This window comes from Salarias fasciatus, chromosome 22 (genome assembly GCF_902148845.1).
Source record: "Salarias fasciatus chromosome 22, fSalaFa1.1, whole genome shotgun sequence".
Taxonomy (NCBI): Eukaryota; Metazoa; Chordata; class Actinopteri; order Blenniiformes; family Blenniidae; genus Salarias; species Salarias fasciatus.
Genome location: NC_043765.1, coordinates 7,577,386 through 7,592,789, shown reverse-complemented (window position 1 = coordinate 7,592,789; position 15,404 = coordinate 7,577,386). Strand labels below are relative to the sequence as shown.

The following is a 15,404-nucleotide window of genomic DNA, read 5'->3' as shown; positions in this document are numbered from 1 at the left end:
CGAGGTGCAATGACTGTTTTTTTCTGTAAAGGGAGGGTGGCAGAAATGGGGAGTCACAAATTCAGAGGACCTGGTCGAAGCGGACTGATGCTACAGCTCTCTGCACCCATTTACCATGTAATTTAACCCAACTCCTCGAATGAAAACCATCAATGAGATCGATTACTTTAACAATCGGAGACATTATTTTTGGTTCCTTTAGCTTTTGGAGCTAAATGGATAATGTCTGCAAACTTCAGATGTTGCTTCATGTCATCTTGTCACCACATGACTCACTTGTATTAATTTTAAGATCGTGGATGGGAACTCTTTCTTTGTGATGTTACACTTGCAAATCAAAGAACATGTTTTGGGGTTCTCATGCACATGCACAGCTAAAGCCATCCTTTAGCTGTGCATGAATCCTTGAGCTGCGCATAAATCCTAAATCCATTAAGGCTTTAGGATTTAAAAGTGGTGCAAAAGTCTCTCCATATTTTGCAAAACCTTCAGGTTTACTATTTTTTTTGCTTTCAAACTTAATTTCCACATGTCCTCTTTACACACCTGCTTCTCTCCTCTCTCTGAGACTGTCTTCTTTGCACCTGGACGTTGCAGATGCTGCGTTAGATTTAATGAAAACAGCCGGCAGCGGGGCCCGATGCTTCACACGAGCCTTGAAAGTCATCCCCAGCTCTGTGACAGAAATATGTAAACTCTGTTTTTTGGCACAGAAGTTGAATATATCGCCAAGTTGTCTTGTCGTGAAAACAATAAGGCCGCACCTTTTATTTCACAGCCTGCCAATTTCATGAATGAGTTAAAATAAAGAAAGCAGCACAGGGAGAACTGCAGTGATTCGCTCACAGCTGCACAGACTGGGAGAAGTACTGAACATCCCTCTGCTTCCTCCAGCCCGGTGCAACAGAAGTCATTCTTACCAGACGCAGGAGATCTTTGACGGCGCTCAATTTGCTCAAATTAACAAGAGAAGCAAAGGATGTTTGCAATCTTTGCCAAAAATCACACAGCTGTGAGACAATCACAAACTGCTGCCAATTTCTGTGGTTTTTTTCTGGGCAAAAGACGGAACAAAGCAACGGGGATTATTTCGAGGAAATGTGTTTTTGTTTTCACATTTCAAGAAATTTGTCCCAGCAAATTTAATTTAAAAAGAAAAAAAAAAAACTAATAAAAAAGCATCAAAATGGTGCATTGTATTTGAGAGAAACTTTGATTATTTCTAAATTGCTTCCAAAAAAAAAAAAGAGCACACTGTGATCCTCATTTTAGCCCCAAAATGCCTGAAATGACTTCTGTCTGCAGAGAACTGCTTCCTGCTCTCATTCTATACATCCGCCCCTGTATCAGGATTCGCTGCAGGTAGTTCAGCAGTAACTCCTTTACTTCGGCTTGGCCGAAGCGTCTTATTTTCAGCGGCAGCGGCTCAAAAAATATCCTCCGGCCTTCGGCTGGAAACAAGAGAGAACGAGATTGTTGAGATGCAAAACAAATGATAGCATTATGCTCGGGCCCTGCGCGAGGCTCCTGCCAAATGTTGATGGAATCATTGGCGTTGAACCACCGAGACATTTGCATTGACTTGTTTACCAGCCAAGAGGAACGCTTCGAGGAATAAAGAAAGATCGCATCGTACAGCTGATCCTATTAGTCTGAACAAAAGCAACTTTTCAGACATAAATCTCACCGGGAAATAAGCAAATCATTATTCTTTGGAGTGACACGCCAAACTGTGAAGGAAGCTGCTTTATACGAAACGCTAAACTGGGTACAGTTAGACGCTGTTTTCTGGAAATGAGGAAATGCAAAGCTGGTTTAGGTCTACTGGAGGATGACATCAACCGCTGGTGCTGTCATCTGTAGACATCTCCAGGGACTGCGCTCGATACCGAGAGGTCATCCAGGGTGACAACAGGCAGCACAGAGGCACAAAGGCTTTTCACTCTGCGTGCCAATTAACAGGTCATGATCTATACCAGACGCAGCCCAGAGGCCCCGTCTTAACGGGAGTCGCTGTCATCCCCGGCTTTAATGGAAACGCACGGCAGCCGCAAATGAAAAGAAGCAATCCTGACCCAACTTTGCAAGGTGACCGTTATTCTTCTGCGGCAAAACTGTGATTGAAGAGGAAGTCCGGGGTGGCTGCGGCGGTCTGATCAAGACGTGTTTATTCTGAGCGAAGGAGGAGTTTGACGCATCTTCTTCTCACAAAGCAGCGACAGTGATCTAAGTGGTGAACGGACCCAGATGTTACATCGCAGATAGATAGATGTCTGGGGTTTTTTTTTTTTTTTTTTTGTTTTTTTTTTTTTTTTAGATCCATTTAAAAAACGTTTTGTTTTCTCGATTTTTGACTTGCTCGTTGCACAGAATATTTCAACACTCTGTTGGCTACAGCTGCATCTGGGTTCTGCTCACAGAGAGGGCAGATCTTAACGGCATATATTTCAGGCTAATGGTAAACTGAGCACGTAAGAAATAAATGCTCAGGCTTGTTTCCGTCGAGGCTCGAAGAGGCATCTCTTCTGATCTGCATTCAAAATGTCAAAAAATACAAAATCTGTGATTCAAAGAGACTGAAGAAAACTTGTCATGTACCTTCCAGGAGTCACCTGGAGGAATTTTTCAGAGTGGCCATTGGTGCCAGTGTGCAGATCTTCCCAACGCACCAGTCATGTGTTTGCAGTAAATTCACAGATGTGTTTCATTTTCTCACTTGATGGAGGAGTGTAACTAAATATTGCACAGGAGCACGTCAGAACTCATTTATCTGGTCGATTCACAGAGAATATCAATCACTTAGTGTTGGTTTTGGATGGGGAAACCAGACGTTGTTGAAGGTGGAAAAAAAATTCATCTTTTTTTTTCCAATGAACAAAAACCAAACCAAACCAAAGTTCATGAGACAACCCAAAAATAAAGTCTGAGTCAACTGAGCTTCAGTCACTCCAGAAACACAGAAGATTCTAGATATATACCATGGCCACCAGGTGAAGACGACCATGCACTCATGCCCAGGTGAAACACTTCAGGGCGAGGAGGAGGAGGGGAAGCCAATCAGACACTCAAAAAATGTAAAAACACAAGAAACTCATGTGAAGCAGTTTGATTGATTCAGCAGAGCTGAAATGTTTCATGAATGAGGCGATGGCTTATATATTACGTTTTACTGGAAGATGTTCCCAAATCTCAATACAAATTGAATCAGGTCAGCTGGACTTGGCCTTGCGGGCCGTCCTTTATCCAAGTGGCTTCATCAGTTCATGCTGTTCGCCGGACCAGGCCGGCTAACCTGACCTGAATGGATTTGCATTGAGAGGCTTCCTGCCTGGACAAATGACAGCGTGCACGAATGTGTTTCTGAATGTGTGTACAGACGTGCATGTTGTTGTTACTGTGGTTTTTAGTGGTATTCTTTTGATAAAGCTACGTTCAGAGGGAAAAAAAGCTCAGTATTGATTGATAGATCAACACCTGTTGTCACAAATAAATGCAATCAAACTGTAACTTTGAACATTAGACTGATCTTCTGATTATTCTCTGAATGACGCTGGGAGCCTGGCCCTGTTGGTGGTTACCTCCCTGGAACCACTGGCAGAGGTTGCCCAAGTCATAAAAACTATTTTAACCAAACATTGTGAATCGAGCCAGAGAGTGTCATGTGGTCACTTTGTGCACATGTGACGGGACAGAGCGGGGCTTTCTTCCCGCCTCCCTGCAGCAGCTCACAGACATTCAGCTGCTCGCTCCGAGTGGGCGCCTTGGTCTTGATCAACATTCCTGCCGGGGTTCAAGGATATCTCCCGTGTTTGTGTCCCACAGCTCTCTTCCATGGGCGCCATTGTCTTCCACTCGCCGCGTCCCGGCCTTCCAGCCTCAGGAACAAATCCAAGACTCTTTTGCACACGAGGGCACAAGCGGCGTGGTCAGCCCACTCCCAGCATTCCTGCACCCTACCTCTGTCAGGCCCGTGGGCGCTGCGCCGAGGTCCGGCCCGGCACCGCGGACAGACGCGGCTCTGTGCGCACGGCGGAGTGGACAAACACAGCGTCCCTCTGAGCCCGTTCCCACTTCACTGGGTTTGCACAGGAAGCCGGGCGGCCATGTTGGCTCCGTGTGTACGCTATCAAGGAGGCATGTTCACCCACATGGAGAGGATTCCTCGCTGGATGGGTTCAAGCATGGGTCTCATGTTTGTTCAGTTGTACAAGATTTTTCATTTCCTCTGAGTCACTGATGTGAATTCTAAAGGGAACGAGCTGCAACACAATTAAAATTTAGTGTTGGGTAAAATTTAAGTGGGTACACTTTCAGTCGTTTCATTTATACAGCCATATTATGCTTTAAAAAAAAAAAACATATCAGCACCTATCAGTATAAATATTCAGTCATATTTTCTGCAACTTTCCTCTATTGAGAATGATAACTTTGGAGAAAACAGAAAAAGTGCACACCTGTTGAAATATGGTCACTTGCTACTTGAACTCATTTACACGATGTACATTTATGTGCATTGAGAGGCGGCTGTGGCTGTTTGTCTTAAACTTCCGAGTCCTTGGGCAAGACGTTGAATCCCAAATGACTCCCAGAAAGGCAGAGGAGGCAGAAGTACTCAGTCACAGCTGACATTGAATTTAAATTACTGTTACTGATTCAGCTCGATTCCTTAAGTAAAAGTTTTCATGTAAAAAAGCAAAAAGTTCAATTACAAAAGTAAATAAAGACACTTTTTATATGCTCCAAGCACAATACTCGATAAGTAACTAACTGAATTACCAAATAATAATATGCCATGCTTCAAAGCTCTTCCACTTTACTGACTCTAATAAAACAACTCCACAAAATGATGATGAGAATATAACGATCTGAATGTTCCCCTGTTTGTTATTACAGCTAAAAACTTCCCATGTGGCAGGAACGGCAATCTTTTCTCCATCCTCTTAATTCTATTTGTTAGAGACAGAGTAAACTATAAGTACTTTTTAATCACCTTTTTATTTGCAGCAGTAAAGGAAGAAGACTACGCTGGGTTATAATTAACTCACAGATCGTAACTCAACTTTCACCACAGTTATTGCGACGTTCTTTTTAATTGTAGGGAGTTTTTTCAATTGTAAAACATAAAACATGAATTCTCCAACTTCAGTCTTCATAACTGTTACTGTCAGCTGATTTGATCCTTCCAGTTTAACTCTTGACTCTCGCTGCAGATCGAGGTTAACACGAGGCTGTTTGGGGAAAGGTATAAATGATTGTGTTCAGATTTAGGAGGAAAAGTTGAAAAATCATGAGAAAAATTAATACTCAAGCACAGATTCCTGAAAATTCTTCTTCAAAACAGTGATTAAGTATAAATACTGTACCCCTGTTGAAGTAAATAATTTTGTCTTCTATACAGAAACCTGAGATGTTGGGAGAACAATCAACAATTAAAGTAATTATTGCTAAATGTACAAACACATCCAGTTAAATCAAATTAACTGAATAGATGAAACAAATTGAACCAAATACATTTTTTCTAAAAAAAGATTCTGATGTAAAAATTGGGGAAGGTTCAAACACAAGCAGATTAATGGCAATAACAATCATTTGCTTTTAAATCATGTTTCACAGAGTTGGTGAAAATGTTTATTGTGGCCTGAATTTATTATGAAGGTATTAAGTAAAATTACGTTTTGACTCGAGAAACTTTGATCAGTCATTGCTTGAATTTATCCAAACAATTGTTTTAATAATAAGGAGACGCGACTGGAGGCAACAGCCAAGCTCATTCCCTTCTGTTTGAGACTCCTAATATAATAATAATGATGATGATATGAAAACTGGGGGCTCGGCAGTAAACAACACAAGTTATAAAAGATCGTTCATATGATAATCTCAGACTTTTTATTGCACCCAAGCAGCTTTCAAATGATTAGTTTTTTGATTTGTTTTTACTTTGCAGAGCGTTCAGCCTCAAATAAAGAAATATGATGCACTGTTGAAGAGAAAGCCCTGTTTTTTTGACTGACAGCGGTTTTATATCATTCCTTTAATCCCAATATTTACCCCACACAGTGGGAATGATGGGGTACTTTCTGACGCCGCCGGGGGCTGAATCTCGAATCAACACCCCAGAAAGTCCCAAAGTTTACACAGACATGATGAACAAACAGCACACAATGGGATTTTCAGTCGTGCCTCAGGCTGACGGCCTCCAACAGTGTCATCTCAAACCATGACTCACATCGAATCGAGTGAAAAAGCCCTTAAATTTAAACTGTGAGAAAGAGAAAGAATCTAATCGGCTGTTTGCTCCTTACACAGACTTTTGCCAAGGTGCTTCTCCACACCTGAAGACATCTGGGAGAGAGCACAATATCCATATTTACATTCACACACTTCAATATAAGATGAAAAGTGTATTCATGCGTGTGCAGCACAGAAACCCCTTCACACCTCGAAGCCTGGCAGGAACAATAAACTGAGAGTGATTTCTCTTCATGTGTCTTCCATCTTTATCCATCTCACCTCGTGTTCTGCCTAATTAATCCATCTGTCTTCTAGTTTATCAAGCGCACGGCCTCATGGGGGCCCTGGAGCTGATTAAGAGCTGAGACAGGATACACCTTGGACAGGTTGCTGGGTTTATGTGGCTCAGACACACACACACACACACTCTCTCTCTCTCTCTCTCTCTCTCTCTCTCTCGCTCTCTGATACATAATGCAGCCAATTTGAAATCCCTGCTAAATCTAACCAGCATTTCATTGGATTGCAACAGGAAGCCAATCCACCATAAACTGGAGGAGCTTTAATAATTGCTTTTTTCTCAATTTTTCTCTCTCTTAGCTTGTTTGTTTTCTTGATAATGGCCTTTTTAAAATAGTCATTCCCCTCACATCACAGTGATTTGTTCATTTCATCCCGTTCACTTCCTCCAGGGCCGCAGTGGTGTAGTGGTTAGTACTCCCACCTCACATTGGGAATATCTATTGTTCATTTCAGTGTTTCAGGGCTTTTCTGTGCAGACTTTGCAAGTGCTGACTCTTGTAGTATCGTGCGTGTGTTGTAGTCACACGGGATCCGCTCCAGCAAGTCACGACTCCAAGACCAATAAGGCGGCATGAAAGAATAAATAGGCGTCATGTTGGAGACATGTTAAATAAGTCAACAGCATTCACTTTTGTTTTTCAGATGGTTTTAACTTCTCGAGCCTCTCCTGCAGCCCTTCCACTTCAGAAAGCCTCGAAAACCTCTCCTTCAGCTTAACACAATTCCTTCTCAAAATGTTAACATCTGACTCTAGAAATGAGAAGCTGCCAAAACAAAAAGACGTCTGTTCCGAAAATATTAATATTCTGATGCGGCATGGGTGTTTTCTAACACAACTCACCGTGCAACAGATCCGGCTTTGTTTGGCGGCGGCTGTAGCCACTCCGGGTGAAACAACACGCGCAGGCCCCTCAAAGTGTTGTCAACGCAATGAGACGTGCAGTATGGATGAAAACTGTGTTCATTTACACTGAACCACGCAGAAGAGATCACAAGTACAGAGACAAAACATCATTAGAATCTTGAACTCGACACTACAAACTTACACAACAGTGAAAAAAGTGTCATTTCCGACCACGGTCCCAAAAATATGCATTGAATTTAGTTGGTTTGTAAATGTGACTGTCTCTGTTTACTGACTAAAAAGGAGTAAAAAAAAAAAAAAAAAAGGGATATCGAGACACAAATGGGATAAAATGAAAACACTGTAGAGAAAATAGTTGGGGTGATGTGGGGCTTTGGTGATGTGGTCTCTTGCATCCATACCAAGGACACTATGAAGATAAAAGATGAAGCTGCAGCCTGTCGGACCAGATCTGATCCGAAGCCAGTAAAAGTGAGAAAAACCAAGAAGTGCAAAGTCACCACAGGTTCAGCTCCATGACTGTGGAGACACAGATACTTGGCCGGCGTTCACAGGCCTCTGCCGGGCCGCTCCGTGTGTTAATCTGAGTGACTGTACGTCCAGTTTAAACACGGCGCATTAAGAAGATATATGAGGCCGCCGCGACAAAGGGCCTTCAGTGCCCGGGCCCGCTTTACATCAGGGTGTGAGTTCAGACTCAGAGATAACCCTTGTTGTCCCTGCGGCCGGGTGAGGCAGATGGGGAGAGGAACAATGCGGAGGGCGGCAGCGACTGACACAGCCACTGAAGCTCTGAAGAATGTCTGGAGCGCAGCCAGAGACGTGGACCTCACCACCCTGACCCCTACCAACCTCGCCCTCCCCGTGTCCCATGGTCCCCGGGGGGCCGGGGGGGACGACACCTTCAAAGACGGCCCACCCGAGCGTCAGGCGGCCTGGCAAACCACCCTGAAGGAGCGGCAGAGTCGGGTGTTGGCACTGTGGGCTTTGGACTGCGTGAGACCAGGACCCAGCGAGCAGGCAGAGAACCCCAGCAGCAGCGAGCATGGCCACGGCGAGCACCTCAGGGCAAGGCACCTTCAGCCTGGGCAGGAAAAAGAAGAACCCCGGCCTGATGGATCAGATTAGCAAATTCTTTGGAGGGGACAAAAAGAAGAGGAGCAAGGTGAGAATCTGTGATTTTTTTTTTATTTTTTTTTTAGACTTTCTTTGACTTCAAGGTTCAAATAAATATTTAAAAAAGGTAAACTAAATAATTATCATAGGTTTGAATAAGTAGGGATGAAATATTGCAGGCATGAAGCTGAATTTTGATGCTTGTAAATGTATCGATTTACTGACCATTATAACAAAAAAGAATTACTAAATGAAAATAAAACCACAATATCAAATAATTGCAATGTGGTTTTTTTAAGAGAGTTATTTGGTTCTTTAGCATATTTAAAGCACTAATAATGATTTTGTCACTGTATTTGGCATAATGTAATTTTATTTGAAATTCCCCCATTTCCATCAGTCACGATTGAGCGTTTATTAAGATAACTTTAATATTTGCAAAGGAAAAATCAAAATAGAAGCTTTCAAGAAATGATTGATGTGTCACTTTCCTAAGGTACTTGTGATTGCATTGATAATATTGTCATTACTGGTTGATTTTGAGTTAAATTGTGCAGTCGGCCAGCAGTTTTGCACGTGATTTTTATATAAAAGTGTGGAAAAAGAGATGAAGGTGTCGGGCTGAGAATTTCCTTTAAATTAATTTAACTTAATTCCTAACAACTGCTCTAATCTATCTCTCAAAATGTAATAATTTCAGCTTGAATGAGGTAAAAAAATCCTCAGGATGTTTGAAGATGCCCCGCTGTGCACTGTGATGTGTGGGAGCTGCAGTTTTGTGCGTTTATAAAAAAACACATCAGTAGTTTCAGTTGTTGGGAAGCTTCGGTCAGCCTTTTGCTCCAGCCAGGCTTCTATTTTCAGTCAGGAAGAAGCAGAATGTATAGACTCCGGTGTGTGCAGGTCTGAGTGTGGGAGCGGATCAGCTCTACAGAGCAGGTACATTCAGTCCTGTGAGGCCGACCTGACTGCGAGCGACTGACAGAGAAACCTCAGACAAAGCCCCTTTCAGCCTGGGGGATTCAGAGCTCTGTGATGGGAGGAGCCCTCAGGAGTCGAATCCGCTCTCAAACAGGCGGCTTTCATCCTGTTTTTCAAGTAGGAACAGCGCAAGGATGCCGCATCTGGGATCTCGCGCGCCACATCCCCACTTCGTTTGTTACACAACACAGTGATAGAAAAGACACAAAAGACACGAGTCCGCGCTCATCAGAACTGTCTTTTTAGCTTCATTTGAACAATGCGGGAAGTTTAAAGAAATCACACACTGCTTAGAGAGAACAGGCAACTTTCTATTTTGCAATCGCTGTTTTCCATTACAGAGCTGAATGAACCCATCTGTCAGGTTGTCTTAAAATCTGTGCTGCCTTCATTTTGAAGAAAGGAGAAAAAAACTAAACATTACATTCGTCTGAAGATGCTGTCTCCATCCTTCAGCCTCTCGTCCCTTCTGTCTGTGGCTTTTCGTTGATTCGACGTGCATGTTTATACCTTCAGAGCCCCTCATTTTCTCCTTTGATATATGAAAGTCATAATTACTGGCATTATTTCAGTACTGAGACCAGCTTTTTGAAATATAGAAACTCTAACCAACTGTGTTTAGCGCTGTAATGTCACCATATACCTCTCCATTTGATTCCAGTTACATTAGTTTAATTTTCTGCTGTATCTATTGATCCTGTTTCAAACACAAATGTCGTGACTTGACCTCTGCTGATCCCCTCAGGGGTCGTTCCGGGGTCACCTGGCCGCCTCGCCCCAGCAGTCCTCCTCCCGCCGTCGGACCAATGAAAACGCTGTGGTGCATTTCTTCAGGAGCATTGTGAGTCTTCCTGGATTCAACGCGCGGCCCAGATCCCATCATGCACCATGCACGCTTTACATACTGTTAACCACACGCATGAAGCCATTTCTGTTGCATCGCCCTAACATCCTGGACGGCTGCCAGGTTTTTTAATCCGCTCCGAGCTCATCTGAGTTCCATGTATTTCTCTGAAAGTGTCACGAGTCGCACTGTTTAGAACAAACCAATTTCCTCCCATTTCTGCTGTATTGTCGGAGGCGGACCGTCGCCGCTTTCTCTTGGCTCCGTCTCTTGGCATTGGCGGCGTGGCAGCGCTTCAGAACCAGCAGGCTCAAGCGTTTCTCCTCTCTCGCTCATTACAGAGCTGCGTGACTTCTTCATTTACATACTGATTTCAAACACAAGGAACTGAGAGGAAATTTCGATCAGGGCCTCCATCGCTTGTTTACTTGAAGCCGGAGTTACTTAGCCTGTTGTGTTTGTCTTGCTTTGTACAATCAGTCACCCTCTTGTTATTGTTGTTGCTTGGTGTTCCTCAGGTTTCTTCTCCTCGTCCTAAATCCAGGGTGAGTCCCATTTTTCGCCGTATTTGTTTGGTTGATCCCCGCAGACATGAAGGCAGATGAAAAAAAAATCATTCTGGATTTTAAATGTTAATCAAACTAAAAGAATTTCTTGAGGGCAGAAACTGGTTTTGAAGACATGAAGGTTGAAGAAATAGTACGAGGCAGTGGAGGCCCATGATATCAAAGTCTCACTCAAATGCATCAGACTCTGAGAGCAAAGCAATCTCATCCCAAAGCAACACAATGGGTCAATTCTCTTTGATTTCCAAGCATCTTTTAGCCTTTTTACTGGCCTCTGTAGGACGAACACAACATGACATCTGAACAACACAACAAGGCAACGAGGGGTTTTCATACACCGAGCCCTCCCTGGAACAAAAACATAGCTAATCATGTGAAACGCTCACAGTTTGGTTATAGAGGAATGAATGATGGCATTAAAAGACTGAAGATATTTAGGAGAACCAATAAAAACATGACAACAAATGGGATAGAGGAGTAAATTAAGAGAGAATAGCAGGAAAGAAGAGGCCTGATAAACCCGAATGTCTGTCAGAAAATACACGTAAATATGTCTTGTTTAATATTATGTATATTTGTCTTCACACACTAGGTTCATTCTCCACCTCATGTTATCCTGTGTCACTGCAATGATGGGACATTAAATGAAAATGATTGACCTTTTGAAACAATGCCCTGAAATGTTTTTACTTTTATTATCTTTATTAAACAGGAGGAATGTGACATTTGAGGAATGTGATCCCAAAATACAAATGGGTCGGTTCTCATCAAATCATCAGTGCTGAATAATGCTGTAGTTCAAAGAATTCACACATTATTAAGGCATAAATCTAAGAAATGCATTAATGTGTGCAATAAGAGCTCTGACACTGAATTATAAGTGATCCTCTGGAGACCATCAACGTCAAAGTCACTTAAACCTTTGGTAATTTTGGTCTAATTCTGTCTTCTGACTGTTGATTACGTGTTGTGTGAGGGTGGCTCACACTGAGAATATGCAGGATTAACGTGGAGGATTTCTCTTCATGTTTCCCACCATCGTTTTTCCACTTTGTTCAAAAATAGACCAAACACCCATGAAGAAATAATGGTTATAAATCTATATTCGTCTGCATAATGTGAGCCATATGAAGGCGGCTGTGACATTTTCCCTACATCTCATCTCACCATGTCACGATCTGTTTCTTTTTCATGTGCAGTGGAGAGACGTCTTGGGCTTGGTACGTCACGTGGTCTTTCTGGAAACGTACAAAAGCAGAGTGTACCTTCCTGCGAGCGCGCAGTGATCCCATTCAGATCTGAGAGAGCTCCTTCAGCACGTGTCCTTTGTCCATCCCTCGCCTAACCTTTGCTCTCCTCCTGCGTCTTTCTCGCTTTGTGTTTCGCTCCTTCCTTTCTCGGAGAGATTTCCCTTTCACATTCGGGAATGTGGAGTCGAGCCATGTTCAGAATATTAATGCAGGCACAGAAAGGGAAAAACAAATTACAACTACAAGCCGTTCACAAACAGAAAAAAAAACTTATCTGTCTATTCACTGATCATCAGAAGAGGCTGATTTGTTCATTATTGGCTTATCAGTAAATTTTTCATTCTTACAACTCCTTCCCCTTCTTTGCTTCGATCCAGAGCGACTCTCTGCTTCTGGATGACTTTGAAACGGCTCGGCTATTCATGAACCACAGCCGGTAAACACTTCCTCTGGGGACCTCTTTGGCCCACATCCCCGTCCTCCACCTCCACCTCCGCCTCCTCCTCTCCCACACCTCGCTTTCTGTGTAACACCTTCACCCCCTTTGTGTCGGAGATGACTCACCGATCCCTCTGTGTCGGCCTCCTGCCTCCTCCATGTCTCCTCGTCCGTCCGGCAGCTCCGGACAGCCGTCTGTCTGCCACTTGACTGAGATTATTCACTCACACCCACCGTTCTCAGACACTTTCCTCTGGATTTCCACCTTCTTTCCCCCTAAAGGCTGACGTTCCCGTCATGCTTTAGCAGTTTCTTCTTTTAATGTGTCACTCTTACAATAACAGATCAAAAGATCCAACATTTCCTCTTCGCACTGCTGCTGTTGCAGAGAAACCACATATCTGCGCTTTTTGTTATTTTCCTCACATCGGTTTACATTTACGGACCAAGGAGAATGTCAGCTTGCAGCAAAACACAATAAATGCCAGTGGGGGAATAATGTATTTAATACGAATGGGAGATAAACAAAGAGATTAAACATTTGGGCATTAATAATATGTGGTTATGTGCTTTTTGTCCAGCAACAGCAAAACCTTGACCATCAAACATGTCTGAACTCATAAAGACAGCAGGCCATCGATGGAAAACGAGTTAAACTTTTGTCTGAAGGTCACACAGTGACAAATGAGTGGAATTTGGTTTTCAGCCTCTTTGGTTGCAGGAATCCATCCTGAGCTTACAGAGCATCTTTTTGTAGGCCTCGTCGCCGCGTGCCGAGAGCGCGAAGTCGCCGGTTAGGAGACGCAGAGACCAAAGCACGCTGTCCAGAATCTTCAACCTGGTGAGCCGAAACACTCACCTCATCTCTCCTCTGATTTTTTTTCACTTTCTGCCTGTGAAACTGAGCGTCATGAACATGATCTCCTGTCTGTGTTTACCTAAACGCACCAGTGACGCTCTCATCAGAGATCAGTGAGTAACTGAACAGTGCAATGATTCATCAATCCAGCTTCAGCATTTCTTTTTTTAATCTCATCAACATCATCCAAAAGCAACCCGTCATCATAATGAGCTAACAGCCGTAAGAACATCGTCTATGCTTTGACAGTACACGTAAACCTGTGCACTCATGTTTTTTTTTTTTTCTGCAAACGCCGTCTACCTCAGCCCTTTTGAGGGGTTTATTGTTAATTTGGATAAAACTCTTTGTGAAACCCAGTAAATGTGAAGTGTCTGACAATCAGCTGTCCTCAAGTGTAAAAACAACATAATCTCTAGATCATTGGTGACGTGATCCTCCGCTATCCTCCTCACCAGGGGGACCCAAAATCCCGCGCACCCCCTAAACGCTGGAGCACCATCTTCTAAGCTCGCCACCGAGGACCGAACCTCACACCCGACACCGATGGGACCGGAAGAAGAAGAGAGAGGAGGAGAGGCAGATCTGCGAGAGGCGGACTCACAACCTCAAGAAAAGCTAACCCACTAACACGAGCCTCCTTCGCCTCCAGACAGAGACACAGTCAGTCACATTGAATTAAATCCACTCTTCAGGCCTGTCAGTGGTTTTCTTAGCAGCTTTATTTCTAATCCTACTTATAAAGACTCAATCACTTATATTTAAAAGAAAAAAAAAAAAGGTTTAACCGTGCTTTAGTTGAGTTTCTGACTGTAAAAATCATCTTTGTCTGATGGTGCTAGTGTCAGCTGTCTGAGGTTTTTATATTTGTCCACCGTCGTCTGCATTTTTTTTGTACCTGAGTGATGCATTGTGGACCGCGCCTAAAAAAAACACGACTCACACGCCAAACCAACCTTGTTGTTTCTGTTAAATGTGCGAAATCGACACAGAGTGGTCTTGTTTCTGCTTGAGTATGTCGCACGGGAAATCTAACTGGAAGCCTGCATGAGAAGTATGGACTCCCACGGTATTTCTATGTAAGTGTTTTAGTTAGATTATATATATATATAAGTAACAAACATGTACAGTTTTAAAAAATAAAAAGCCCTTTTCAATGCACTGTTAGTTTACTGGAAAGTCTCCTAAAACTTTTTTCCGTGGCTTTTTCCATCTTATTTGTTACATATTATCTGTTTGCATGTTAAATTGAGTTTTCGTGTTAAAGGTGTTTTCTTCAGAGGATGACAGAAGCGGTTTATTTTAGTCGACGGCTACGCTGTAAGTGGTTCAGAGGTTAAAGGTGGAGATAGCAGGTGGGACGAGGAGCACGTTGTTGGATTCAGACGTTCAGAGGCGCGATTAGTCCTTTTTTTGTTACGTTCATAATAAATAAATCGCACTGCCATTCTCATCCGTGCACGATCTCTCTGTATGTTCACTGTAACTGAAGAGTCCAAAACCCTGTAAAGATCTGGACGGTTGGTTTGTGGTGCCACAGAAACAGCTTCCTCCTAATGTGAGATTCTCGGTTTGAATCTTAACCGATAATAAACACCTTTTAGTCTCCTCTCAGTCAAAATCTATTAAATGTCTTAAACCCTGATCATGCTCTTGTCATTATTCCTCTATATTTTAAACTGCTGTTGACAGTACTGGACAATAACTAGAAATAAAGTTGCAGAATAGGTGTAGTTGTGTCACCTTGTGGCTGTGAGTGGGCTTCCTTGTCATCAGGCGATTCCAAGTAACTGCTTGTATCAAAACCAGGATCAATTACAGGAGAGTGTATGGAATTTCTTTTTGAAAAATATATAATCATTTTATTCGGCCTTGGGTTTTGTCACCATGGCGATAAAAACGGTGCCTTGAAAAGCTTCAAGGCTGAATGAGCAACTCTACAATGTACAGA

The 15,404-nt window shown here is 42.9% G+C and overlaps 1 protein-coding gene across 5 annotated transcripts; it reads left to right on the top strand.

Moving 5' to 3' along the window:
- Window positions 1-8,319: 8,319 nt before the first annotated feature.
- Window positions 8,320-14,302, top strand: mbpa (myelin basic protein a). 5 transcript variants are annotated; one of them, XM_030120904.1, is made up of 7 exons: window positions 8,320-8,564; window positions 10,242-10,337; window positions 10,859-10,885; window positions 12,106-12,126; window positions 13,352-13,435; window positions 13,546-13,566; window positions 13,912-14,007. In XM_030120904.1, exons 1-6 carry the CDS (start codon window positions 8,445-8,447, stop codon window positions 13,546-13,548), a joined length of 351 nt encoding a protein of 116 aa, XP_029976764.1. In that variant the 5' UTR covers window positions 8,320-8,444; the 3' UTR covers window positions 13,549-13,566; window positions 13,912-14,007. The 5 variants fall into 5 exon arrangements, with proteins under 5 accessions (XP_029976764.1, XP_029976765.1, XP_029976761.1 ...); XM_030120905.1 differs by lacking the exon at window positions 12,106-12,126 and having other exon boundaries at window positions 13,912-14,302; XM_030120901.1 differs by lacking the exon at window positions 13,546-13,566 and having other exon boundaries at window positions 13,912-14,302.
- Window positions 14,303-15,404: the final 1,102 nt, after the last annotated feature.